General features: G+C 55.5%; 1 protein-coding gene and 1 pseudogene across 1 annotated transcript; one reads left to right on the top strand and one right to left on the bottom strand.

The window, feature by feature from the left end:
• Window positions 1-6,534: 6,534 nt before the first annotated feature.
• Window positions 6,535-9,808, bottom strand: LOC116542077 (annotated as a pseudogene).
• A 204-nt stretch (window positions 9,809-10,012) lies between these two features.
• On the top strand, window positions 10,013-23,709 carry SOX10 (SRY-box transcription factor 10). Its single transcript, XM_032266767.1, has 4 exons — window positions 10,013-10,239; window positions 10,713-11,218; window positions 16,636-16,904; window positions 20,256-23,709. Exons 2-4 carry the CDS (start codon window positions 10,785-10,787, stop codon window positions 20,957-20,959), a joined length of 1,407 nt encoding a protein of 468 aa, XP_032122658.1. The 5' UTR covers window positions 10,013-10,239; window positions 10,713-10,784; the 3' UTR covers window positions 20,960-23,709.
• The last annotated feature ends 1,095 nt before the right edge of the window (window positions 23,710-24,804 follow it).

Here is a 24,804-nt window from a genome sequence, read left to right as displayed (position 1 = left end):
CGAACCCCAGCACTTGGGGAACAAAAGGTGGGAAACAAAAGCAAATGTGGGCATGTCCCAGTAGAGCCCTGAAGCCCCTGATAGCAAATGTGATTGATGTCAGAGGCCAACTCCCTCAATGCATTGATGGAGAATATGCCAAAGGGTGGCTGGCTTCCCCAAGATCACACAGCAGGAGCTGGGACCTTGGCAGAGTCGGGAGCAGCACCTCCCACTGCACCTGCCAAAGCAGAGTCACTGAGACTTCAACTCAGGGTTCTAAGCCCCAAACAAGATATACACTCTCTGATTTCTCAGTCCACCTGGTAAAGAGGCGAGGCAAATATAAAACACCTGTGCAGGTGGCGCACGCCTGAATCCCAGCACTTTGAGAGGCCAAGGCAGGAGGATCGCTTCAGCTCAGGAGTTCGATGAGACCAGCCTGGGCAACTTGGTGAAACCCTGTCTCTGCAAAAAGATACAAAAATTAGCCAGGCGTGGTGACTGGCACCTGCAGTCCCAGCTACTTGGAAGGCTGAGATGGGGGATCCATTAAGCCTGTGAAGTCAAAGCTGCAGTGAGCCGTGATGGTGTCACGACACTCCATCCTGGGCCACAGAGACCCTGTCTCAGGAACAACACAAAACACCTGTGCACAGTGAGGCACACACAGCTGAAGGCGAGCTGGGGTGGGGATGTGCGAGGCCCTCAGCCTGGCAGCCTGGCAGATATCACACTTTCTGTGTGAACCAAAGCCCCTGACATGGGAACACACCCCAGGGCTGTGCCTGGGTCCCCTGTCGTGATCTCCACAAGCTCAACTCTGCACCCTAGAAAGGGAAGAGGGTTTCCTGGGTTTGATTATACCCAAGACGTAAGCCATCCCACCTGGAAAATGGGGGCATTAAGCGGCAGTTGAAATGACTGAAAGAGGCAACTGCTAGGTCTTGTTTTGTCAATGCCAGGCTGAGCACTTGCCATTCCTTACTTCTTTGTATCCTTGCGACACTGCAGGGATTGGGATTCTCATTTACAGACAGGAGATTGAGGCATGAGAAGGTTACTTAACTCGTCCCAATCCCGCCCATGAGTAAGGTGAGGGCCGGCCTTGAACTCTAGTCTCTCTGGCTCTCAAGCTCAGCTCATCATTACTCAGCTCTCGTTTAACAAGTGACATCAGTGAAGAATAAGGAAATCTTATGTCGGGGAGGAGGATCCTTCAAGCTCAGACAAACACTAAATTCCGACTGGATCACCCCATGTTTACCTTTAGGGGACAGCAGTAAACCGGGTGAGAGCAGAAAGATGGGTAGGTTGAGTTCCCTTCCTGCCCAGCCCTGGGCAGGGGCAATGGCCTGGATCACAGAGGAAAATGACAAGGAATCTGGAATGGGAAGACTCAGTCCCATTGTCACCTAAGCTGGGGAGCCTTGACAAGACCCTTCCCCCAAGCTGCCAGCTGCCTGCCAATGGTGAAAGGACAAAGGTCTCATCTGCCACGTGCAGCCCACCCTGCTAAGACCATATTTCAAGACAGCTCTTGTCCGCTCCAGGGGCAACCAATGGACCCATCTCATAAAGGTCCCCTCTGCCCCTTTCTTCCTTCCCTGCACCTTTACCACTCTCTGAATCCTCACGCATGTCTGCACCATGTTGCCTAGTGTCTAGACATGTATGAATGAACAGGCTGCCTACAGACAAAGAGCACACTCACCCCTCTTTATTTACGCCACAGAAAACAGGTTCTTGCCTAGGATAGGTCCTCAGGAACCCTGGGGACAAAATGTCACAGCAGATGTCCACTTCCAGGACTAAACAGTCCTGTGAGCTTCGTCACTGGCTTCCCCTTCTGCTCTGGTTCCATGGCTGGCCATCAGCCCTGGCTCTGCAGCCTCCATGGTGACTGGGAACATCTGATGGCAGCACTTTCATGGGATAAGAAGGAATAACTAATACAAAAATTAGCCAGAGGGGCTGGGTGCAGTGGCTTATGCATGTAATCCCAGTACTTTGGGAGGCTGAGGTAGGCAGATCACCTGAGGTCAGCAGTTTGAGACCAGCCTGGCCAACATGGTAAAACCCCATCCATCTCTACTAAAAATATAAAAATTAGCAAAGCGTGGTGGTGTGCACTTGTAATTCCAGCTACTCGGGAGGCTGAAGCAGGAGAATTGCTTAAACCTGGAAGGCGAAGGTTGCATTGAGCCAAAATCACACCACTGCATGCAAGCCCAGGCAACAGAGAGAAAGAGTGAGACTCTGTCTCAAAAAAAAAAAAAAAAAGCAATGACTACTCTAAAACCCAAGGTCAACCAACAGCCACCTTGGCAGCAGATCCCCAAGCTGCTGGTAACAATAGCCACCATTTACTGGGTCCTGTCCTGCGCCAGACCCTGTCTTAAGTGTTTACATATGTTATCTGCTTTAATCCTCACCACAACCTGGAGGAAAACGGAGACTCAGAGACCTTAATTCATTTGCCAAGGACATACAGCCAATAAATGGAGGTGTCAGGATTCAAACCTGGAGCTAAAGCCAGGCATGGTGGCACACACCTGTAATCCCAGCTACTCCAGAGGCTGAGATGGAAGGATTGCTTGAGCCCAAGAGTTCGAGATCCCATCTCTAAAAGTGTTTTTGTAAGCCTGGAGCGTTGGCCAGGCGAGGTGGCTCAAGCCTGTAATCCCAGCACTTTGGGAAGCCGAGGTGGGCAAATCACAAGGTCAGGAGATCGAGACCATCCTGGTTAACATGGTGAAACCCCATCTCTACTAAAAATACAAAAAACTAGCCAGGTATGGTGGTGCAGGTCTGTAGTCCCAGCTACTTGAAAGGCTGAGGCAGTAGAATCACTTGAGCCGGGAGGCAGAGGTTGCAGTGAGCCAAGATCGCACCACTGCACTACAGCCTGGGCAGCAGAGCAAGACTCCATCTCAAAAAACAACAACAAAAACCTGGAGTGTCTGACTGAGGGGGGCCTGCTCATTCTGCCCCTCATGCTGCCTGCACACATCCTCCTGCCTGCAAGCCCTCATCCACTGACATCGCTTCTATGTAACAGGCATCACAGAGGAGGTGGGAAGGACCCAGCCCTCAAGTACACACCCCAGCAGGGACAATGCAGGAAAATGAGAATTCCGAAGGCCTAGGAACACAGGGAACTGGGGGACGGTAACATATTCTATTCGGCCGCATCCCTTTCCCAGGCTGGCACTAAGTAGTCACCTGGTAAATGTCAAACAGGTCTGAACGGAGTTTGAAACCAAGGCAGGGTGACCCCAAAGTAAGGAACATGCACACCTCACTCAGGGGCCATGGTGCCTCCATGTCCACCCTAGGCAACTATATCCTTTCCAGAACAGGGTGAAGCTGGTTTCCGTCAAAAACTCTACAAGATGTTAGTAAGCAGTAAAAATAATAGAATAATGAATTGAAGATTCATATTAAATATTGTAAACAAAGAGCATTTCTTAACTGCAGAATTTAGAACTTTTAGCATGCTTAGAGGCAATGCATCTCTTTTATTTAAACACTTTTTTTTTTTTAATAATGGTGGCCAGGCACGGTGGCTCACACCTGTAATCCCAGCACTTTGGGAGGCCGAGGCAGGCGAATCACCTGAGGTCAGGAGTTTAAGACCTGCCTGGAAAACATGGCGAAACCCTGTCTCTACTAAAAATACAAAAAATTAGCCCGGCATGGTGGCGTGCACCTGTAGTCCCAACTACTCGGGAGGCTGAGGCAGGAGAATTGCTTGAGCCCCGGAAGTGGAGGTTGCAGTGAACCAAGATCGCACCACTGCACTCCAGCCTGCACGACAGAGTGAGACTCAGTCTCAAAACGTAATAATAATAGTGGAGATGGGGGGCTCACTCTGTTGTCCAGGCTGGTCTCGAACTCCTGGGCTCAAGCAATCCTCCCACCTGGGCCTCCCAAAGTACTGGGATTACAGGTATGAACTACCATGTCCCAACCTTGCATCTCTAAAGGAAGCAGAAAGCAGTGTTTCCCAAACACCTTTCAAGATATTCCCTGAGGAACACCAAGGGTCTGAGGCATCGCCTTGCAAACACTGGATCGGGCATGGGCCTCTTGTTTTGAAATATAATTCATGTGTTATCAAACATGGAAACACTCTCAGAGATCAGCTAGCCTGCCACTCATCTTACAGATGGGGAAACTGAGGCCTGGAGAGGGAAGAGGGTTCCCAAGGCAACACAGAGCCTCCACAGCCACTGAGTCTTGACCCCAGCCCTTGGGGTCCAGAGGCCCAGCTCCAGCTGCCTGTTCAGCTGTGCCACGTTCTGGGTTTCTATGTAGGTCTCTCCCATCAAACCCTCAGCTCCTCAAAGCCAAGGTCTGGTCTCTATCACCTCCCAACCCCAACTCCTGGCCCCGTGCCCTTCACAGAAGACATTCACAGAAGTTCCCAGCAGCTGGAGAGGCTCAGGGCAGACGCCAGGAAGGGCTTTCCAGCAGCTGGGTACAGATGGCAGGAATGGGCAGTCAACTTCTCTGAAGGCTTCTCAGAAGAGGGCCGAGGCTGGGCTGCCAGAGGCAGTGCTGGGCACTGGCCCCAACTTCCTGGTTTCCAGAGAGGGTGGAGTTGAGAGTGAAGGAAGATTCCGGCCCCCCGGAGCTGCCTTCCTGGCCTGGGTCCGAGACCCTCAGCTTGCAGGAGAAACAGGGAGGGGCAAGATCCCCTGTTGGGACAGGCCCTGGAATGCCATCCTCCTCCCCCAGAGCTCAGGCCCTCAGCCTCCAGGAAGCCACTCCTGCCCACTCCAGCCTCCCTGGTCTTCTCCTCCTTGGAACTCTGATAGCAACTCAGCTCAGGGAAGTGAGCCGAGGTTGAGCATGGCCCTGCCCTCAGGGGCTCCCAATTGGAAGTGGAGACTGGCCTGTCCCCCAGGCTGTGTAGTAAGGAGGCAAAGCACATCCAAAGTTGTCTCCTTCTCTGAGGGAAAGTCACAGTGAAAAGAATTCCAACCAAGGTGCCCAAGGTGTGTCCCGAGAGAGGAGCTCTCGGTAGGGCTGCAGCAGTGCCTAGACTGCCAGCAGGCAGTGGGAGGACGGCGCTCCAGGGGAAGGCGGGGCAGGCCCAAAGGCCTGGGTGAGGAGAGGAGGCAGAGGCAGCCCCACCTGCAGCTGCACTTGGGGCCTAGGGGCAGTAGAGCAGAGTGGTCAGAGTCTGGGCTGGGACCAACCACAAGTTCCAGTCCACACCCTACCATCATTAGCTGGGCGAGCTCAGGCGTGTCGCTGAATCGCTTTGTGCCTCAGTTTCCTTCTGAAAATGAGAACAGCACCTACTCAGAGGGTTGTGGGGAGGATGAAGTCCAATGACAGGAGCCCTCCAAGCTGAGCCAGGACCTGGGGAGGCCCTGGAGTGTCGCCTTCGCTGTGAAGGGGCATGGCAGAGGAGGCCCACCCATGACAGAGGAGCTTGTCATCCCAAGCAGGCATGCCACCCCGATCTGACATTAGGATTCAAAAGGCAAATTATAAACTAATTATAAACTCCTAATGGGGAGGCCGAGGTGGCTGCTCAATAAATACTTGTGCACTTGACTTGAGGTGAGGCCCCTCCACACCTCCCAGTGCTGGCCCAAGAGCGAAATGATTTCCTCTGATTCACATGTGTTAACTAGTCACTATACTATGTAGGCGTGTGTGTGTGTGTGTGTGTGTGTGTGTGTGTATTCTTATTTAATTCTCTCATCACCTGGGGATATCTCGGTTGCATAAGATTATCAACATTGTACATATGCAAAAGCTGAGTCCTGAGAGGTTCACAGCATGATTTGCCTAAGGCCCCTTGGGTACTAGAGGCGGGATTTCTTAACCTCGAGTCACTTTCCACTACATCCCAGATTAAGGATAGCACAGCCTTATCCAAAGGGGGAGGTGGCCTAGAAAATGCTCAGGGGAGCCCCCACAGCGCCCCCAGGACACTCATCCAGACTCAGCTTAAGACCTGCAGGGTGGCTTCTGTCTCTGTCCCTACACTGCTCTTGACCACTAACTGTGCCTGTCAGCCCTCCACTGCCACACCCCAAAGCTCCCTGGATACCCTAATACAACCTGCCCGGCTGGTGGGTCCAGTACCCAAGAACCCTCCTCATCCCTGGCGATGCCTCTGGAAGGGGGTCATTCACAGCCTAAGGGATCCAGAGACTCCTGTGAAGACCTCCCAGGGAACTTCATGCCTGCCCCTCAACCTCAGAAATTCAGAATCAACCGGTCTGGGGTGGGATCTGTGCTTCAGTATGATTTGTTGTTGTTGTCGTTGGTTTCGCTTCTTGTTTTTTTTTGAGACAGAGTCTCACTCTGTCACCCAGGCTGCATTACAGTGACTCGATCTTGGCTCACTGCAGCCTCCGTCTTTCGAATTCAAGTGATTCTCCTGCCTCAGCCTCCCATGTAGCTGGGATTACAGGTATGCACCACCATGCCCAGCTAATTTTTGTATTTTTAGTAGAGATGGGGTTTCACCATGTTGGCCAGGCTGGTCTCAAACTCCTGACCTCAGGGGATCTGCCCACCTCGGCCTCCCAAAGTGCTGGGATTACAGGCATGAGTCACCATGCCTTGCCCAGCATGGTTTTTTTGTTTGTTTGTTTGTTTTTAACTCCACAAGTGATTCTAAATTCAGCAAGAATTAGAGCCAGTCCTAAGCAACTGGTTAGAAATGCAGAACCTCAGGCCCCACCCTAATCTGAAGAATCACCGTGCGCCTTCCCATTTGAGAAGCACTGCCCTAGACCAAACCCTGTCTCCGCAAGCCAGGCCCCTGGGAAAGGGCAACTGGAGGTAGGAGGGCGCACAGGCCAGATGGAATTAGAGAGAGGATGGCCAGGACCTCCACCCCCCGCCCGGTCGCATCCGCACAGCACTCAGAGGTGCGAAATACTTTCCCTGTGTTCCCTCATCCCATCTCAGCCCTGTCCTCTGAGAGTCAGGAAGACAGTTTCATGCCTGTGTGGGGAAACTGAGGCTGGGGCAGAGCCTGAACTTGACCAGACCATCCCTCACTCCTCTATCACCCCTGGCTCTGCAGGCAGCAGATTTCCTGAGCTTCATTTCAGTGTATCCTGCAGGGCAGGCAGGGAGGGAGGGTGACCTTCGCTCCATGTGACAGGTGAGGGACCAGGAACCCAGGGTGGGGAACACAGGTGGAAAGCAGGGCCAGCTGCAGTCCTCAGGAAGAGGACTCGGGAGCCGGGGGATGAAGGGTCACTGCTGAGCGGAGGCAGCTCTGCCAGGCAGTGTCATCAGTGGGCTTCACGTTTGACTGACAGATATTCCTTTCCTCTCCTCCTCTCCAGGACCCATTTTCTGAGTAAATCTGGGACCAGCCTTAACAAAAGCCAGGCCGAGTCCCAGGAAAACTCTGTTGCTCCAGAAAGGCCTCCTTGGGCCATGGAAGGAAGCCTGGATTTCCACCATTCTGCTCAGACCAGGCGCCTCTCTGCTGCGAAATAAACACCCAGACAGAGGACAGGCCACAGAGCCCACCAGACACCACATCTTGCCATGGACAGTGACAAACCCTCATTTCAGGACAGAGGGGTGATGGGGGGTGGGGTAAGGAGGTTACAAGCATCCCTGAGGAAGGGTCAGGAATGACGGGTAAAGGGACCCCTACCAACCCCAGCAGGGAAAGGAGGAGAAGGCAACGCTGGCCCTCCTGTCGTCCTGCTGGGGCAGAGGCCCAGGTGTCTTCAGCCGGGATCCCTCCCCTCTCTAAGCTCCCTGCTCTTCAGGGATGAATGTGGGTCCTTCACCCTCCCCTGCTGGAGAAAACTGGGTTCCTAGGGCCTAGGATGGGATGGAGGGGAACCCAGTTGCCATCATGGTGGGCAGGGATGTGTTCGCAGCAGGGACCCAACCACACACACAGCCCTGGTCATCTGACAGCCCTTCCTACCCCTCTGCAGGCCCACCTGCCTCACCCAGCACTGCTCAGCAGAAAGCCCAGCACAGCCCTGAGAGGAAGGCAGTGTCTGTGCGGGGACAAGGGAGAGAGAGAGGGAGTGGCCCCTTCTGTCTAGCGTGGCTTCCTGCAGACAGAGCGTGCCCACTGCTACCCCCACCCCCATCCTGGCACAGCTGGGCCAAGGAGGGCAAAGGAGGAGACAGGGAGTTAGAGAGGGGGCAGCTGTGGGACCCCACATTCTACCTCCTAACTCTAGGTTCTTTCCCTCCACAACCACCCCTCCTGCCCCAGGGGGCCTCAGGCCAGTCACAGACACAGCAGAGAGCAGGGAGGTCCTTTCCTCAAAGAGGAGGAACTGAGGGGTGGAAGGATGAGTGGGGACCCACCGGGAGAGAGAGATGCCAGGCAGGCAGGCAGCGGGCGGGCAGCAGCGGGTGTTGGAGGCGACTGCAGGGCAGCCGGGCACGACTGGCTAGATGCTCGTCCTCGTCCCTCTGTCCATCCAGGGCGGCTCCTCTCCGGGCGGTTCTGAGGCCGAGCGGGCGCTGTTAAAAAGCTTTTTATGTGTGTGTGTGTTAATCACATGATTGCCGTTCACCTGTATTTCGAACAAAGACAGCTCACTGTTTCAAGGCCCCGAACAAGAGTCTGGGCACAGGGAAGAGAAGAGAGGCGGGGGGAGGAGGGTTGGCAGCGCCGGGGGTGGCGTCGAGGAAAACTGGGGGGAGATTGTCCAAGGCCAGCAAGCGAGAGAAAGAGAAAACCCTTATCAAACTCCTAATTCACTGGGCTCCGAGGCCCCAGACACACTGGCCCGATTGTCTGGCTGGTTGTGTGTGTGAGCATGTGTGTGTGTGTGTGTGTGTGTGTTCCAGTGTCCGCTCCCCCCACCCCCAACATGCCTCTGCCTCGTGTGACTACCTCATTGTATCCCATTACCCACCCCCCACGCCCCTTTGGCCTTTCCCAAGCATGAGGCCTTGCCTCCCCAGACCCCTTCCAGCCCACTCCAGACAGGACCCCTTGAGGTGGGCTTGGGGCCTTGCCCAGCTGCTGAGGGGCTCAGAACCACACATGGTCGCCAATGTGGCCCCAGCTCCACTGCATACCCCACATGCACCCCACCTTGGCCTCAACACCTGGGTGGGGCTGCCCTCAGTTAAGAGGAAGGAGAGGCCTTTGGAGGAGAGGCCTAGGAAGGAGACAGGAGGTGTCCTGGGATGATGGGCAGGAAAGAATAGGGGAGGGAGGGAGAGGTGGGCAGAGGAGGGAAGACGCAGGGCAAGGCCCTAGCCCTTCTTGGGGTGGTGGAGTAGAGGACTTCATGACAACCAGAACTAGGACTCCCTCACCCTCTCCCACGACAGGGTGATCCCCGCGTGGAGGGAGTTGGGTCCCAGGAAGCAGGAACTCAGAATGCCTCTAAGACCTACTGAGAGAGGGCCCCCACCCTGTCCCACCTTGGCCCTCCTGGGAACCCCTCAGCCCCTTGAACCAGACCAGCCCATGTGTGCGCTGGGTGTCTGCAAAGAAGGGGCCAGGGCTCAAGCTGGGGCTCTGATTGTCTCAGGGGGAGCCCTGAGAAGTCTCTTCCACTGTGCAGGATGTGGCAGAAAGGGCAGCCTGGGAAAAGGTGGGAGGCAGGGTGGGGAGCTGGGCAGTGGTGCCCAGCATGCAGTAGGCACTCAACAGGATTTTGAAGATGAAGCAGCTCGGGCCAGCCTCCCTCACGGGCCCACAGAACGCTCAACACCTTCATGTCTCTCCCTAGTCCCCTGCCAAGTGCCCATCCTACCAGAGGCAGGGGGTCCTGAAGGCCCAAATTTTCCTCCAAGCAACAGGTTCTGACCCTCCCACCTTCATCTCTTCCTTCCCTGGCCTAACCACCCCTCCGCCTCCCGGACGAAGCCTAAGCTAAGCCCCAGCGAGATGGGCCTGGGCAGCAGGGCAGGGAGTTAGGTGGGGGGGCCTGGGCTCCGGGTGGAGGAGCCCTGAGTGTTGGGGATGAAGGAAAGCCTGGAGGCTCCACCTTCTGCCCTTCCCTCCCTCCTCTCCCCCTCCCCCCTCTCCCCCTCCTTCCTTCCCCAGCCCTCTGCAGCGGCTCAGTCGCTCAGTCAGTCTCGGGCTGTCCGGCCAGGGTGGTTGGTGGTAAGGATTCAGGCTCCGTCCTAACAAGGCCGTGGCCTGAGGCTCAGGGCCTCCCGCCCCTCCCTCCCAGCGCACCAGCGTCACCCCCCAGCCCCGAGCTGGACCGCACACCTTGGGACACGGTTTTCCACTTCCTAAGGACGAGCCCCAGACTGGAGGAGAGGTCCGAGGAGGTGAGTGCGCAGCCTGCTGTCCCTGGCCCGCTCAGGCCTGGGACCCTGCTGTGGGGTGGAGAGCGGCGACACCTCGCCCTTGCCCCCTACCTGGCTCTCCTCTAAACCCCGTTGGGGCAGGCTGAGGGAAGAAGGAAAGGTGAGAGAAAAGGTGGGAAATTCCAGGGGCCGGGATTAGGGCAAAATAAAGGTTCCGTTTTTTTCTTCCTTATCATCAACAAACCTCCACCAAAAAAGGAGGTTGAAAAAAAAAAAAGCCACCCACACCAAGAGACCGTTGGGACCTGGTGGTGGGAAGACGCAGAGGCGGGACGCACCCACCTAGAGTCTGGCATGTGCGTGGGCCCCAGGGGCCAGAGTGGGTTTAGCTGGAGCAGGAAGGGCCACCACCTCGGGGCTGTGCCTGCGTCCCGTCCCGGGCCGCCCTCGGGGCTGCGCGCGCCGCCGCTCCATCGCGCCCTCCTTCCATCCAGGTGGGCGTTGGACTCTTCGCGAGGACCCCGGCGGCGGGCCCGGGGGAGGCGGCGGAGGCGGCCGGGGGCGACATGGCGGAGGAGCAGGACCTATCCGAGGTGGAGCTGAGCCCCGTGGGCTCCGAGGAGCCCCGCTGCTTGTCCCCGGGGAGCGCGCCCTCGCTAGGGCCCGACGGCGGCGGCGGCGGCGGCGGATCGGGCCTGCGAGCCAGCCCAGGGCCCGGCGAGCTGGGCAAGGTCAAGAAGGAGCAGCAGGACGGCGAGGCGGACGATGACAAGTTCCCCGTGTGCATCCGCGAGGCCGTCAGCCAGGTGCTTAGCGGCTACGACTGGACGCTGGTGCCCATGCCCGTGCGCGTCAATGGCGCCAGCAAGAGCAAGCCGCACGTCAAACGGCCCATGAACGCCTTCATGGTGTGGGCGCAGGCGGCACGCAGGAAGCTCGCGGACCAGTACCCGCACCTGCACAATGCCGAGCTCAGCAAGACGCTGGGCAAGCTCTGGAGGTGAGCACCCGACCGCCCCGGGCTCGGCCCTCTAGCTTCGGGTGGATTCAGGGAAGCCGAGGCGGCCCGCACGCCAGAGCAATCCTGCACCCCAGAGCGGGATTGCCTGGCAGTCCTCCTTGGATGGGGCTGGAGACCAGGTGTGGGGGCCGCGCCCGCCCTTCCACCACAAGGACCCTGGAACTCGGAACTCCAGAGGCCTAGGCCGGGTCTCCCCTCAGGGCAGCGGGCAGGAAGGCGCCCCCTCGTGGTTGGAATTCTGCGGGTGGCAGACCGTGGGGCCTGGGGCTTCCTAGGGAGGGAGGGAGACCTTCACTAACGCCCTGCCCACAGACACGCACACTCATGCCACCAGCTGCTGTGGTCAGGAGGATTCGAGGGAAACGCTTGGAAGGAACCAAAGGCTTGGCTGGAGATGCAGGGAAACTGAGGCAGTCAGATGGAGAACTCGGGGGAAGTCCAAAGCAAACAAGGAATTCAGATGAGGGTCTTTGGAAGAGTGAGGGATGAAGAACTTTGGGGGAAACGTTCCTGCTGCTGCAGGACCTCATCCTATCCTAAGGGTCTTCCCTGAGACTTTCTGACCCCACCCTCCTGTGAATTGGGGCTTCTTCATCCTCCTAGGGAGAGGACACACAGAAAGGGGCTGCCTCCTCCTGCCCTGTCCCAGAGCCACCAAGCTGATCTCTTTCCTTTCCTCCCTCTCCCAGTTCGGCGCCATCTTCCCTGCCAGCGCCCCACCCCAACAATGAGCAACCTCTTCCCCCTAGCCCCAGAGCTGGAGCTGAGCACGCTGTCCAGAAGGAAACCTTGGCCCCCTTCCTGCCCAGGGGCCCTCAGAGTCCCAGGTTCCCTGGGACCAGCCCACACCTCTAGGAAAAACGTCCCCCCCAGGGAGCGATTCTGCCACCCTCAACTCAGATCTTGGGTTCAGCCAGGCCTCCTGGGGATGTGTGGAACAAGGCAACCCCCCACTCCCACCCCAGGAGTCCCAGAGCAGCTCCGAAAGAGAACAGGGACTCCAGGAGATGTGAGCCAGTAGCAGTCACCTGATTCCCACTAGACTGGCCAAGAGACAGGCCCAGAAAGGCAAAGGAATCAATCACAAAGGTCACATAGAAGTTGGTGGCAGAGCCAGGGCCAGAACACAGGACTCCCATACTTCGTCCAGAGGACTTCCCCGACATTGTCCCTGGAGACAGTGGTGGATGACCTTTACTCTGAGGAGTGGCCAGGAGGTTGGGGGGAAACAAGAAGTTGTGGAGATCTGGGTCCCAGAAAGCAAGGGCTTTGTCAGAGGAGCCTGCCTTCCTTCTGCTGCCCTCCCCCTTGCCAGCCACAGCTGGGCAGAGATTGGGTCTAGAGGCTTAGAGTGGTGGAAGGAGCAGGAGGGTCTCCAACAGATCAAAAGATTCAACAGCCCCCTGGCCTGTTCTTGCCAGGTGTTTGCTGAAGGCCTGGTGTCCCTTCCCCTGCCCTTCCTCAGCCCTTATCACCCTGCTCACCCAGGGCAGGCCCAGGGCTCAGCAACCAGGCCGCTGTGTGGACCCAGACAGCCCAGTTCTGCTCAAGAATAGAGGTCACAGCTAGCTCCTCCGACCAAGGTCCATTCAGATTTGGATGGGGCTTGACCCACGCCAGTACCTTTAGTGCCAGGGAACAAAGAAGAGCAAGTGAGAAACAGACAACCAGGAGAGACAGACAGGGCAGGCCCTGGGGACCATGAGAAGACCACAGTGTGAGCTCAACGAGAGTCAAAGCAAGGATGGACCCCATTCTCCCTCTACCTCCCATTGCCAAGGGTTTGAGATTGGTTCCTCCTTTGTCCCTGTCCCCAGATTCCCCCAGCCCAGAACCCTGGGCTTGGACTCCCTTCAGGAGGACTCATTCTTGGCCATCACTCAAGTTATGTGCACAGGGGCCAGCCTGGGGTGTGGCAATCAGGAAAACTCGCACTGCTTGCTGAGAACCCAGTGCCAGAGGGAGGAAGGGGCCAGAATCATGGCAAGGATCAAAGGCAATGCCAACAGATGGTGGCTCCCTAGACCCTGGATGGGGGTCTTGAAAGACATGTGGATGTGGGCTGGGCTGGCCAATTGCTCCAGGAGCTTCTCCTGAACCTCCCTAAGCTGTGACTCCCGGGATGTCAGGAAGGGGGGGTCGTTAGGTAGGCAGAGCTGGACAACAGGTGTCTTAAAACCAAAAAGAGAAAGATACAAACTGTGTGGAGAGCCCCAAGGGAATGTGGGATCAGACACGCTGGAGCCCAGGTCCTAAGGGGCCATGTGAGCCCCGAAGTCATGCTAACCTTTAATGCCCATCTGGGGAGGGGCTAGTAGAGGCTGATCACAGGGTAATGGCTGTGGGTTGGTTGACCTGCCTGGAAAAAACCAGAGCCAAGAAACTGGAAAAGGGAACACAGATAAGAATCCCTCCCTCATGGTGGGGGTCACCCAGCCTCTCCTGTTCCCAGTGCCACAGGCCCCTTCCCCAGGTAAAATCTTCTTATGCCCCTGGCCTAGCAGGACACATGTAGGAGCAACCGGTGCCCCACTGTGGGAGCTCTCTGGTTGGGGTTTCCAGTTTGGGTGGGGGATCAGCCTACCTCTTCCCAGCCCCATTCCAAACCTGGGAGATCAAGGGGAAAGAGGGCTGATGGGAAGGCACAAATGAGGATGGTTTTGGAGTTAGAGCTAGGGGCAATGTGGGGGGTTTGGGGCTGGTAATGTTGAGTGAGGGCTGGTGCTGGAGATTGGGTTTACATGGTGGGCAGGCTGGGTCTGGGGTTGGGCTGGAGGTAGAATCAGCTGTCCCGCACAGCTGGTGGAGGAGGCACTGGGGTTAGGGCTGGGGTCAGGGATGGCAGCAGGCCGGGGCTTAGGTTTCTGTCAGGGTTAGGCTAATGCTGGGAACTAGCTGAGGAGGTGGCAGTGGGATCCAATGTTGAAATTACCCCTCTCTTCTGGCCCCTGTCACTTTCCTGCTGATTGCTGGCTGCCAGCTGAGCAAGGGGCAAGGGAAGGATGAGTGAGAGTGTGAGCTCTGTGTCCCATGTCCCCAGCTATCCCTGAAGCCTCTGTGCTGGGGCCCGCTGCTGGCTGAGCAGCTCTCTCCTCTGTGGGCTCTCCCCAGTGACACTCTCAAGGCCTGCTCCACCCCCTCCCCTGGTCCCAGCCATCAGAGAGGGCACCTGCATCCCACTCCCTGACTCTCAAGGCCCTGCTCCAGCATCTCCGTCCTAAGTGTGTCCACTGACTCTGACAGTCTCGGCTGGAGGGACCCTCGGAGAAAGCTGGAGCTAGGGCTGGGCTCAGGGCGGGGGTGGGGGGAGTAGACAGGGAGGCTAAGCCGCAGAGGAATGCTGCTGCCCGCTAGGAGGTGCCTGGCATGACCACCCCCGCCCAGCCTGGGGAGGGAGGGCTCGGCCTTCTGCTGACTGGGGAAAGAGGGCACCCACTGGGGTGTGAGGGGTGGGGCAGGAAAGAGAGGCCCTCTGGACTGACAGACAGGGCTGCTCCCACCAAGACTCATAGACTGTCAGTCCCAAGGTCTGGGATCCTAGAATCTGTGGACTTTCCCCTCGGGCCCCTCTGTATGGTACCGCATCCTGCCCTCCTCACCCTGGGGCAGCCAAACCCTGAATGACCTCCCCCTCCAACCCCAGCCTGAGGCTGGAGTCGGTGGCAAGGGCACTGGCTTCAGGGCTTCTTCCCTCCATGTGTTGGCTTCGGGGACTGTCCCAGGGTCTGAGGAGAGACTAGCTTCCTCAACCCTCTGTTATCTTCTTTCATATATATATATATATGCATGCATACACACACACACACACACACACATATATATATATATGCATACACACACACACACACACACACATATATATATATATACACACACACATATATATATATATATATATTTTTTTTTCCCCCCAAATTCTTTAAGAACTACCCTCTGTTATCTTCTGGACATGGATATAGGACCCCCGCAGAAGACAGTGCCCCCCGCCCTGACCCATGGTGAAGAGGACCCACATCTGCCTCTCAATCCCACCACACTGGAATTCACACAGTCAGGACCCAGAGTTGAGAGGCCACCCCTAGATCCTCTGGTCCAACCACCCACACGAGCAGCGTTAGAAAAGCACCTCTCTGGGCTGGGCGCAGTGGCTCATGCCTATAATCCCAGCACTTTGGGAGGCTGAAGCTGGTGGATCATCTGAGGTCAGGAGTTCGAGACCAGCCTGACCAACATGGTGAAACCTCATCTCTACTAAAAATACAAAAATCAGCCGAGCCTGGTGGCATGTGCCTGTAGTCCCAGCTACTTGGGAGACTGAAGCAGGAGAATCGCTTGAACCCAGGAGGTGGAGATTGCAGTCAGCCAAGATCGTGCCATGGCACTCCAGCCAGGGTGACAGAGTGAGACTGTCCCCAAAAAAATAAAAAATAGAAAAGCACCTCTTGAGTCGGGCACAGTGGCTCATGCCTGTAATCCCAGCACTTTAGGAGCCTGAGGCAGTCAGATCACTTGAGGTCAGGGGTTCAAGACCAGCCAACGTGGTGAAACCCCGTCTCTACTAAAAACACAAAAATTAGCCAGGCATGGTGGCTCATGCTTGTAATCCCAGCTACTCAGGAGGCTAAGGCACAAGAATCACTTGAACCCTGGAGGCAGAGGTTGCAGTGAGCCGAGATCGCACCATTGCACTCCAGCATGGGTGACAGGGTGAGACTCCCTCACAAAAAAAAAAAAAAAAGAAAGAAAGAAAGAGAGAAGGAAAAACGTCTCTTTCTCAAGGTGCGCAACCTGCTTCCCAGGCCCTGGTTCAAGGCACTTCACATCCATTATTCTGGCCAATCCCACACCCAAGTTAAGAAGATGTTATCATCCTTTTATAGGTGAAGAAACTCAGGCTCAGAGAAGTAATTTGCTCAAGGTCACACACACAGCTAGTAAGTAGCAGAGACTGAGCTCTCCCCCAGCCACACTGCTTCTGTTTGCCCACCCCCAGTCCCAGGGAGCTCACCCCCTAATGAGACAGCCAATTCCACTTGCAGACAGCTTTGATGATGAGAAAGTGTTTCCTTTCCTTTAACTGGCATCTGCCCCTTGAAACCTTTACTCCTACTTCTAACTCCTCCTCAGGGGCTACCAGAAGCAGCGGACTGACCCCTCGCTCACCCTCCAGCCCGTGAAAGATTTGGAGGCAGAGATCACAGCCCTCTGAGGCTATTATTCCTTGGGCCTCACATCTCTCAGTCCATAAATCATAGGGCAGAGCCCCACCCAGGTCCTGTCCTCTGGGTGCCCTATCCCAGGGTCTCCTGCCTTCCAAGATGGACACTCAGAGGGAGGCCAACCTGGAGTGCTCTGGCACTCACACCGGCCCCTCTCTGCCACCCACCCCATCCCAGGCTGTTGAATGAAAGTGACAAGCGCCCCTTCATCGAGGAGGCTGAGCGGCTCCGTATGCAGCACAAGAAGGACCACCCGGACTACAAGTACCAACCCAGGCGGCGGAAGAATGGCAAGGCCACCCAGGGCGAGGCGGAGTGCCCTGGTGGGGAGGCTGAGCAAGGTGGGACCGCTGCCATCCAGGCCCACTACAAGAGTGCCCACCTGGACCACCGGCACCCAGGAGAGGGCTCCCCCATGTCAGATGGGAACCCCGAGCATCCCTCAGGTGAGTGCTGATGACAGAGCTGGGGGTAGGGCAAGCCCAGGCAGTGGAGAGAGGAGAGGGCTGGATGGCATGAGACCCAGACGCTCCCCCAGCAGCCCTGGACCCTGGGGAGACTGTGCCAGGTTGTGCAATTGCCCCAGCAGAGCTGCAGTGGCCCAGAGGGAGTTCCATGGGGACGCCAGTACGAGGGGCAGTGGCTGGGCAAGAGGGTTCTGGCCAGGACTGATCCAAGGGGTCACTGCTGCTGGGCAAATAGGGCCAGTTAAAGAGTCTATGGAGGCCATGGAGTGAGAGGTGTCTGGGGCAGTTACAAGGAAAGAGGGAGAAGACAGGATGGGTTTGAGAAATGGATGATTAAACGGAGAGGAAATCACTGCCTCTTTCCCAATGGCTATTCATTTTTTTTTTTTTTTTTTTTTGGAGACAGAGTCTTGCTCTGTCACCCAGGCTAGACTGCAGTGGCATGATCTCGGCTCACTGCAACCTCCACCTTTCAGGTTCAAACAATTCTCCTGCCTCAGCCTCCCGAGTAACTGGGACTACAGGTGCACGCCACCAGGTCCAGCTGATTTTTTGTATTTTAGTAGAGTTTCACCGTATTGCCCAGGCTGGTCTCCAATTCCTGAGCCCAGGCAATCTGCCCACTTTGGCCTCCCAAATCCCACCACCCATTCTGACAGAAGAGACACGGCATATGATGCTGAGCATAGGCCATGGATGGGCCAGACATAGCTATCTTGTTTCTCATTAATGATAATAACGGCTAACATTAATTGAGCACCTACTCTGTGTCAGGTGCTGTGCTGCTTGCCTTATGTCTACTAACTCAGTCATTGCAAACAACGTGGTGAGGTAGCCAAACTGCAAGGGCTCAGAACTCAGCTGTGGCAAGTTACTCTCATTTTACTGATGAGAAAACAGACAAGAATTTCCCCAGTTTGGCTCCAGGGCTTCTGCTTGGCACCACGGCTCCCTTGCCTGCGTTCCCAATGTACAGAAAATGACATAGGTCTGCCACATGAGAAGTGCTCGGTGAGCAGAGCTCTGCCTTCAGAGGACGTGCTCTGAATCCTACTTCATGCCAAGCACTGGAGTGGACACCAGGGGTACTAGCCGGAGAAGCCTACAGTCCCTGGCCTCAGGGGCCCATAGTCTAGAGAGGAGCAGGGATGAAAGCGAGTGAGTTAGTACAGGAAGAAACAAAGCTAGGCATAGTGGAACACGCCTGCAGTCCCAGCTACACAGGAGGCTGTGAGTTTGATACCAGTATGGGCAATATAGTAAAACTCTGTGTCCTTTTTTTTTTGAGACGGAGTCTCACACTGTTGCCTGGGCTGGAGTGCAATGGCGTGACCTTGGCTCACTTCCACCTCCACCTTCCGGGTTCACGCAACTCTCCTGCCTCAGCCTCCCTAGCAGCTGGGATTACAGGTGCACACCACCACACCTGGCTAATTTTTTATATTTTTAGTAGAGACAGGGTTTCACTATGTTGTCCAGATTCGTCTCGAACTCCTGACCTCATGATCTGCCAGCCTCAGCCTCCCAAAGTGCTGAGATTACAGGTGTAAGCCACTGCGCCCAGCTTTTTTTGAGATGCAGTCTCGATCTGTTGCCCAGGCTGCAGTGCAGTGGTGCCATCTCGGTCCACTGCAACCTCTCTCTGCCTCCTGGGTTTAAGCAATTCTCATGCCTCAGCCTCCTCAGTAGCTGGGATTACAGGTGCAAGCCACCACACCGGCTAATTATTGTATTTTTAGTAGAGACGGGGTTTCACCCAGGCTGGTCTCAAATTTCTGACCTTAAGTGATCTACCCACCTCAGCCTCCCAAAGTGCTGGGATTACAGGCATGAGCTGCTATGCCTGGCCTATCTCTTAAAAAAACAAAAAAGTATAGAAAGAAACAAGTGTACAAGAAGCTTGTGTGACATCCAGAGGTGGCACGGCCTCTGGGGGAGTAATCCGCCCGTCATCCCATCCAGTCAGGTCTCCAAGAACACCCCGCTACCCACCCGACTCTTGTCAAGGAAGAGGCTTCCAGAAAGAGGCAATGTCTAGGCTGCTTGGTATAATCTCTATTTTACTAACAGGGAAACTAGTTAAGAGAAGACAGGGGAGTTGTCCAGACACAGAACCAGGATTCAGAAACCTAGGCAGGTCTCTTGAAGTACAGAGCCCCTGGCCAATGCAGGAATCGGCGCTGCCTCTGGTCTGATGGAGGAGGCACAGGCCTGTCCTTGGGGAGCTCAGAGTCTCTTAAGGCCATGGACACGTTCTCTCCCACACACATGTACATACTGTTCACCTGCAGAGATCCAGGGACACACACACACACATCAGGAGACCCTGGACTATGTACAGAACAACCACCTCAGAATGAAACTGTGGACACAGACTTCTCACCCTTCAAGGCCCCGCCCCACTCAGACATCCTTTCCCGATGAGACCTTCCCTAGATCCCTGGGGCAGCGGGTAGACTCCTCTGGTCTCCCAGGTCCTTCCAGAGTTGGAAGTCATCACAGCACTTCCAACTCTGGGCGCATGTGGATCTATGGATCTGTGACTAAACTATGAGCTTTGGGGACAGGGATCCATTTTATTTACATGTGTATCCCCAGCACCTGGCACAGTACCTGGTGTTTTGTAATGCTCCCTAAAAGTTTGCCAAATTAATATGTGAAAAGGAAAGTGAACATATAAAGGAACAAGAACCAGTTTTCTAAGTGCCCTCCCACAGAGGTAGGCAGCTCAAGGAATGACAGGGCAACACAGGCCAGGGTGTGACGGGGCCGAGGGCCTGCCAGTGGGCTGGGCAGCAGGGCGGGCTCAGGAGGAGGGAAGGACTGGAAAGGACACATCACGAGGCCGGGACAGGGGGCAGGCCCAGGCAACCAGCAAAGGTGAAACAGAGCACTCAGGAGTCTGGGCAAGTGAGGCTTAGCATAGAGGGCAGTCGGCAGGGGCACAGAAGCGGGGCTGGCAGAGTGCAAAGGCCGGGCCAGACCACCTGGGCAACAGAGAAGCTGATGAGAGGAAGAACTTTCCACAGGAAAGGTTTTTCAGAATGAGGCAGGCCTCCCCTCGTGGGTGACAGGGGAGGAGGCAGGACCCATCCCTAAGATTTGAGAATTTCATAAACAACTAGAGACCAGTATTTACTAAGACCAGTATTTAAACAAATACTGACTCATGCTGCGAAAACGTGACACTTAAAAGGTCAGAGCAGCAATCAGACCTCAACTTCCCAGAGGCACCTGCTGCCTGAAGGTGAACTATCGAAGTTCACGTGCACCCACCTGGCTCTAACCTGCTTCCCCCTTGCTCTCTCTCTCTGTCTCCCTTCCACCCAGGCCAGAGCCATGGCCCACCGACCCCTCCAACCACCCCAAAGACAGAGCTGCAGTCGGGCAAGGCAGACCCCAAGCGGGACGGGCGCTCCATGGGGGAGGGCGGGAAGCCTCACATCGACTTCGGCAACGTGGACATCGGTGAGATCAGCCACGAGGTAATGTCCAACATGGAGACCTTTGATGTGGCTGAGTTGGACCAGTACCTACCGCCCAATGGGCACCCAGGCCACGTGGGCAGCTACTCAGCAGCTGGCTATGGCCTGGGCAGCGCCCTGGCTGTGGCCAGTGGACACTCCGCCTGGATCTCCAAGCCACCAGGTGTGGCTCTGCCCACGGTCTCACCACCTGGTGTGGATGCCAAAGCCCAGGTGAAGACAGAGACCGCGGGGCCCCAGGGGCCCCCGCACTACACTGACCAGCCATCCACCTCACAGATCGCCTACACCTCCCTCAGCCTGCCCCATTATGGCTCAGCCTTCCCCTCCATCTCCCGCCCCCAGTTTGACTACTCTGACCATCAGCCCTCAGGACCCTATTATGGCCACTCCAGCCAAGCCTCTGGCCTCTACTCGGCCTTCTCCTATATGGGGCCCTCGCAGCGGCCCCTCTACACGGCCATCTCTGACCCCAGCCCTTCAGGGCCCCAGTCCCACAGCCCTACACACTGGGAGCAGCCAGTATATACGACGCTGTCCCGGCCCTAAAGGGGATCCTGTTACCACCACCCCCTGCCCAGCCCCTGCCCCCAGCCTGTGTGCCCTGTTCCTCGCCCACCTCAGGCCTGGCGGTGGCAGTGGAGGAGGCTGCAGAGGCTGACAGCTGGGGGTGGCTTTCTGTCTGGCTCACTGCCCTGAAGACCCACCCGCCCCATCCAGGCTCCAGCAGCAAAGCCCCAGGCGAGCAGGCTGGGCAGAGGAGAAGGAGGTTGACTGTTGCTCCCACACTGAAAGATGAGGGGCTGCACCTTCCCCCCAGGAATGACCCTCTACCCCAGGACCTGAGAAGGACCTGCTCACCCGCCTCAGGGAGGGGAAGCACCAGGGTTGGTGGCATCGGAGGCCTTACCACTCCTATGCACTCCTGTTTCCTCTCTCATGGAGAGTGAGGGTCTGACATGCCCATGCCACCAATGCCACAGTACCTAAGAGCTAGGCCACTCAGAGACTCTGCCTGGAGCTGGCCGTGTCTCCTACTCAGGGGCTGAGAGTAGCTTTGAGGAGCATCATGGGGAGTGGGAGGTTCGAGGGACTTAGTGGAGTTCTCATCCCTTCAATGCCCCCTCCCCTCCCGAAGGCAGGAAGGAGTTGGCACAGAGGCCCCCAGATCCAATTCTGTGCCAATAACCTCATTCTTTGTCTAATCGAGAAAGAGCCCCCAGTCCTCCTCCACTACAACCTCTGTGACCTTGAGGCGCATCCCAGGAGGCGAGGAGGCAGGGGCTCCAGGAAAGGAATCAGAGACAATTCACAGAGCCTCCCCCCACCCCGGGCTCCTCGCCAGCTCCCCCTTCCCTTACTAGGCTCTACAGCCCCTGCTCTGTCAGCCCCACTCCCTGGCTTCCCAGAGAGTTAGAGCTGCTCAGGCCCAAACCCTTGGCTGCAGGAGACACAGGGCCCAGCACCCAGGTTGCTGGCAGCAGGCTGAAGACACTAGACTCCTGACATGTACCTTCTGCCCTTGCCTCTTGCCCCTTGCCTCCCAGTGGTATTTGAATAAAGTATGTAGCTACATCCGCCCCCATGTTCCTGTTCTGCAGCCCCCCCATTCACATGTAACTCATTACTGTCTCCTTTTATTTATCTCAGTAGTCCCCTCTCCTAGCCACTCTAGACCCTATTAACTCTGCATTAAGCATTCCACATAATAAAATTAAAGGTTCCGGTTACCTGCTTGGTGAGCCTGACCTGGCCTGTCTCTTGATCTCAGCCCTGCACCTGTGCTTCCTCAGACGCTTTCTGGAAGTAGCTAGGAGTAGAATGCAAAGGACAGATCATCAAAGATCTCTCGCTCTCCCCCCACTCCACCCTCTTTCCCCTCCCCTTCCTCTCTCTCTCTCTCTCTCTCTCTCTCTGTCTCTTTCATTCCCCTCTCCTTTCTCTCTCTCCCCCCACGCTAAGAAGATGTGGACAATGGAGTGGGTTAGGACAGCTGGCATCCCAGTGGGGTCCATCTGAGCCCAGGGACTGAAGCCTCAGATGGGAGCTTCTCCCCAGCCCAGCTGTGTCCCACACTGCAGAGGGCCACTCACTCTTAACTGGCTCAGCTGGAACTCACTGCCTTCCAAGCAGCCACTCTGCTCACCAGCACCCAGCAGAGGGGAGTTTGCAGAGAATTCGAGACTGGTACTGAAGAGGAGGTGGGTTGGGTATGACACCGTGCTGTCTGCAGTCAGGCCTGTCCTTCAGGGTGTGTGGAGGGGCCCTGCGTGGCTGCATCCGCCCACTTGCCGCCTCCACCTCCCCTAGCACACACACGGCAGCCCACGCCAGGATCTAGCCAAACCTTCACAGCAGCTGCCCGTGCCCAAGTCCAGACCAAGGATGTCGGACATGCAGTCTACTCCTTAAGCTCCTACTCCCTAAGAGCTCTTTCCTCAGCAGAAGTCCAGACTGCACCCAGAGGCCAGGACCACTCTACCTCACAAGCTCACAACTCCAAGGACAGGGGGAATCTCTTTGCCATCTTGCTCTACTGATGAACAGCTCCGATGGTTGAAGTTCTTCCTCATACCCAGATCATAACGGCTTATACCCAGCTGCCATTTACTCAGTGCTCCCAAGGGTTTTATGTCATTCAGGCCAATGAAGGAGTAGGTCCAGTCGTTATCTCAGTCTTCCAAATGGGGAAACAAGCTTTGCGAGGTTGATGCTAAGAAGTGCTCGTGCCAGAATCTGAACCCAGCTCTGACTCCAAGGCTTGCACTCTTAACCAGCATCCCCTCCACCTGCCTGTCGTTTGCAGATCCTACTTCTGCTTTGTATCTGGAGCAATGTGTCTTTCACTGCTCCAGCCTGGGCATCCTTAGCTTCCTTCCTTCCATCCATGGTCTCCAGCCCCTAGTCAGGACCAGGCAGAGAGGCAGGGCACCAAAACAGACCAGTCCCCAGGGAGGCCAAACTCCCTCCATCTGGGATCTGCTTCGCAGAAGTTGTTCAGGCAACCTCCCCAAAACTGTTGGTTCCCATGAAGCTGGATGGTAACCTAACCCCCTGATCTTTTGGACAATATCCATTGCAAAGTCATACCCAAATTGTACGTATGCCGTTTTGGTGTTTTGTTGTAGACAAAAGCAGAACTTTACACTGATATTTAACAGACCTCGCCTTGTTGGATTTGACCCATTTCCCCACCTGTATTAAACCTTTTAGGACCCAGCTCTCCTTTGGAGCTTTATGTATCTGCAAACTTGAATAGCCTCATTCAAGTCACTAATAAAGGTTGAAATGAAGAGGGACACCTGCGTACGGCACTAAACACCTCTCTCCACTTCAATTCCATTATCGCCGCTTTTTTTTTTTTTTTTAAACAGTCTTGCTCTGTCACCAGGTTGGACTGCAGTGGTGCAATCTTGGCTTACTACAATCTCTGCCTCCCGGGTTCAAGCAATTCCCCTGCCTCAGCCTCCCAAGTAGCTGAGACTACAGGCGCATGCCACCACACCGGGCTTTTTGTATTTTTTTATAGTAGAGATGGGGTTTCACCATCTTGGCCAGGATGGTCTCGATTTCCTGACCTTGTGATTCACCCACCTCGGCCTCCCAAAGTGCTTGGGATTACAGGCGTGAGCCACCTCGCCTGGCTGTATTATCTCCACTCTTCAGGAGCCTGTCTAATCAGTTCTAAAACTGTCTAGTTACACCATCATGAAGCACATGCTTCTCTGTCTCGGTTGCATGGAGACTGCCGATGCCTTGTCAAAATCAAGATTCCTGGATCTCTGGCATTCCCTCAACCTACTGGACCAGGAACCGTTGAAAAAACTTTATTTGGCAACATTGGTTCTTAGATATCCTATGCTAGCACCCCATCTCCTCTTTATTATATAAGTGCTTTCAAACATGGAGTGACCTATTCTAGAATTTTCTCATGGATCAATCAGTACTAACCTTATATGTGCTGATAATTTCTCCAACCCACCCTTTCCCCTTCATTGAAAGGCAGGACATTTTCCCACTTCCGATCTGTTCACTACTCCTGCTCGCAGTGGGATGAGGGATATGGAGCTGGCACCGTGGGGAGCAGAGGGCACATCCAGAAGAGGACACTACCATCCCCAAGACCCCGAATCTGATGAGACTGATTGAGTGGGAAGTCACTGAGAATGTGGGAGGAGGGGAAATGATCTCAGAGAGGTCAGAAGACCTGGGTGCGCATCCCTTAAACCAAAAATTCCAAGTGTGTGCAGGCCTCAGGAAGGCAGGAGCTCCACTTGTTAAAAAAAAAAGGGTCAGGTGTTTCTGGAAATGACTGAAGAGATTATGCCCAAACCCTAAGAAAACAAAACCAATAGTGGTGGCTCGTCATATTTTATTCAAGAGAAGTCAAAACC

Source organism: Sapajus apella, unplaced genomic scaffold (genome assembly GCF_009761245.1).
Source record: "Sapajus apella isolate SASKATOON/1434 unplaced genomic scaffold, GSC_monkey_1.0 scaffold160, whole genome shotgun sequence".
In the NCBI taxonomy this organism is placed as follows: domain Eukaryota; kingdom Metazoa; phylum Chordata; class Mammalia; order Primates; family Cebidae; genus Sapajus; species Sapajus apella.
The sequence above is the reverse complement of the archived record's forward strand: the minus strand, read 5'-3'. Positions and strand labels throughout refer to the sequence as shown.

Excerpts from the sequence above, each read along its gene's own strand:
- SOX10 (XM_032266767.1), top strand. The coding sequence starts at position 10,785 with ATGGCGGAGGAGCAGGACCTATCCGAGGTGGAGCTGAGCCCCGTGGGC. Across the intron at positions 11,219-16,635 it reads ACGCTGGGCAAGCTCTGGAG|GCTGTTGAATGAAAGTGACA; the intron begins GTGAGCACCCGA and ends ACCCCATCCCAG. Across the intron at positions 16,905-20,255 it reads GAACCCCGAGCATCCCTCAG|GCCAGAGCCATGGCCCACCG; the intron begins GTGAGTGCTGAT and ends CCTTCCACCCAG.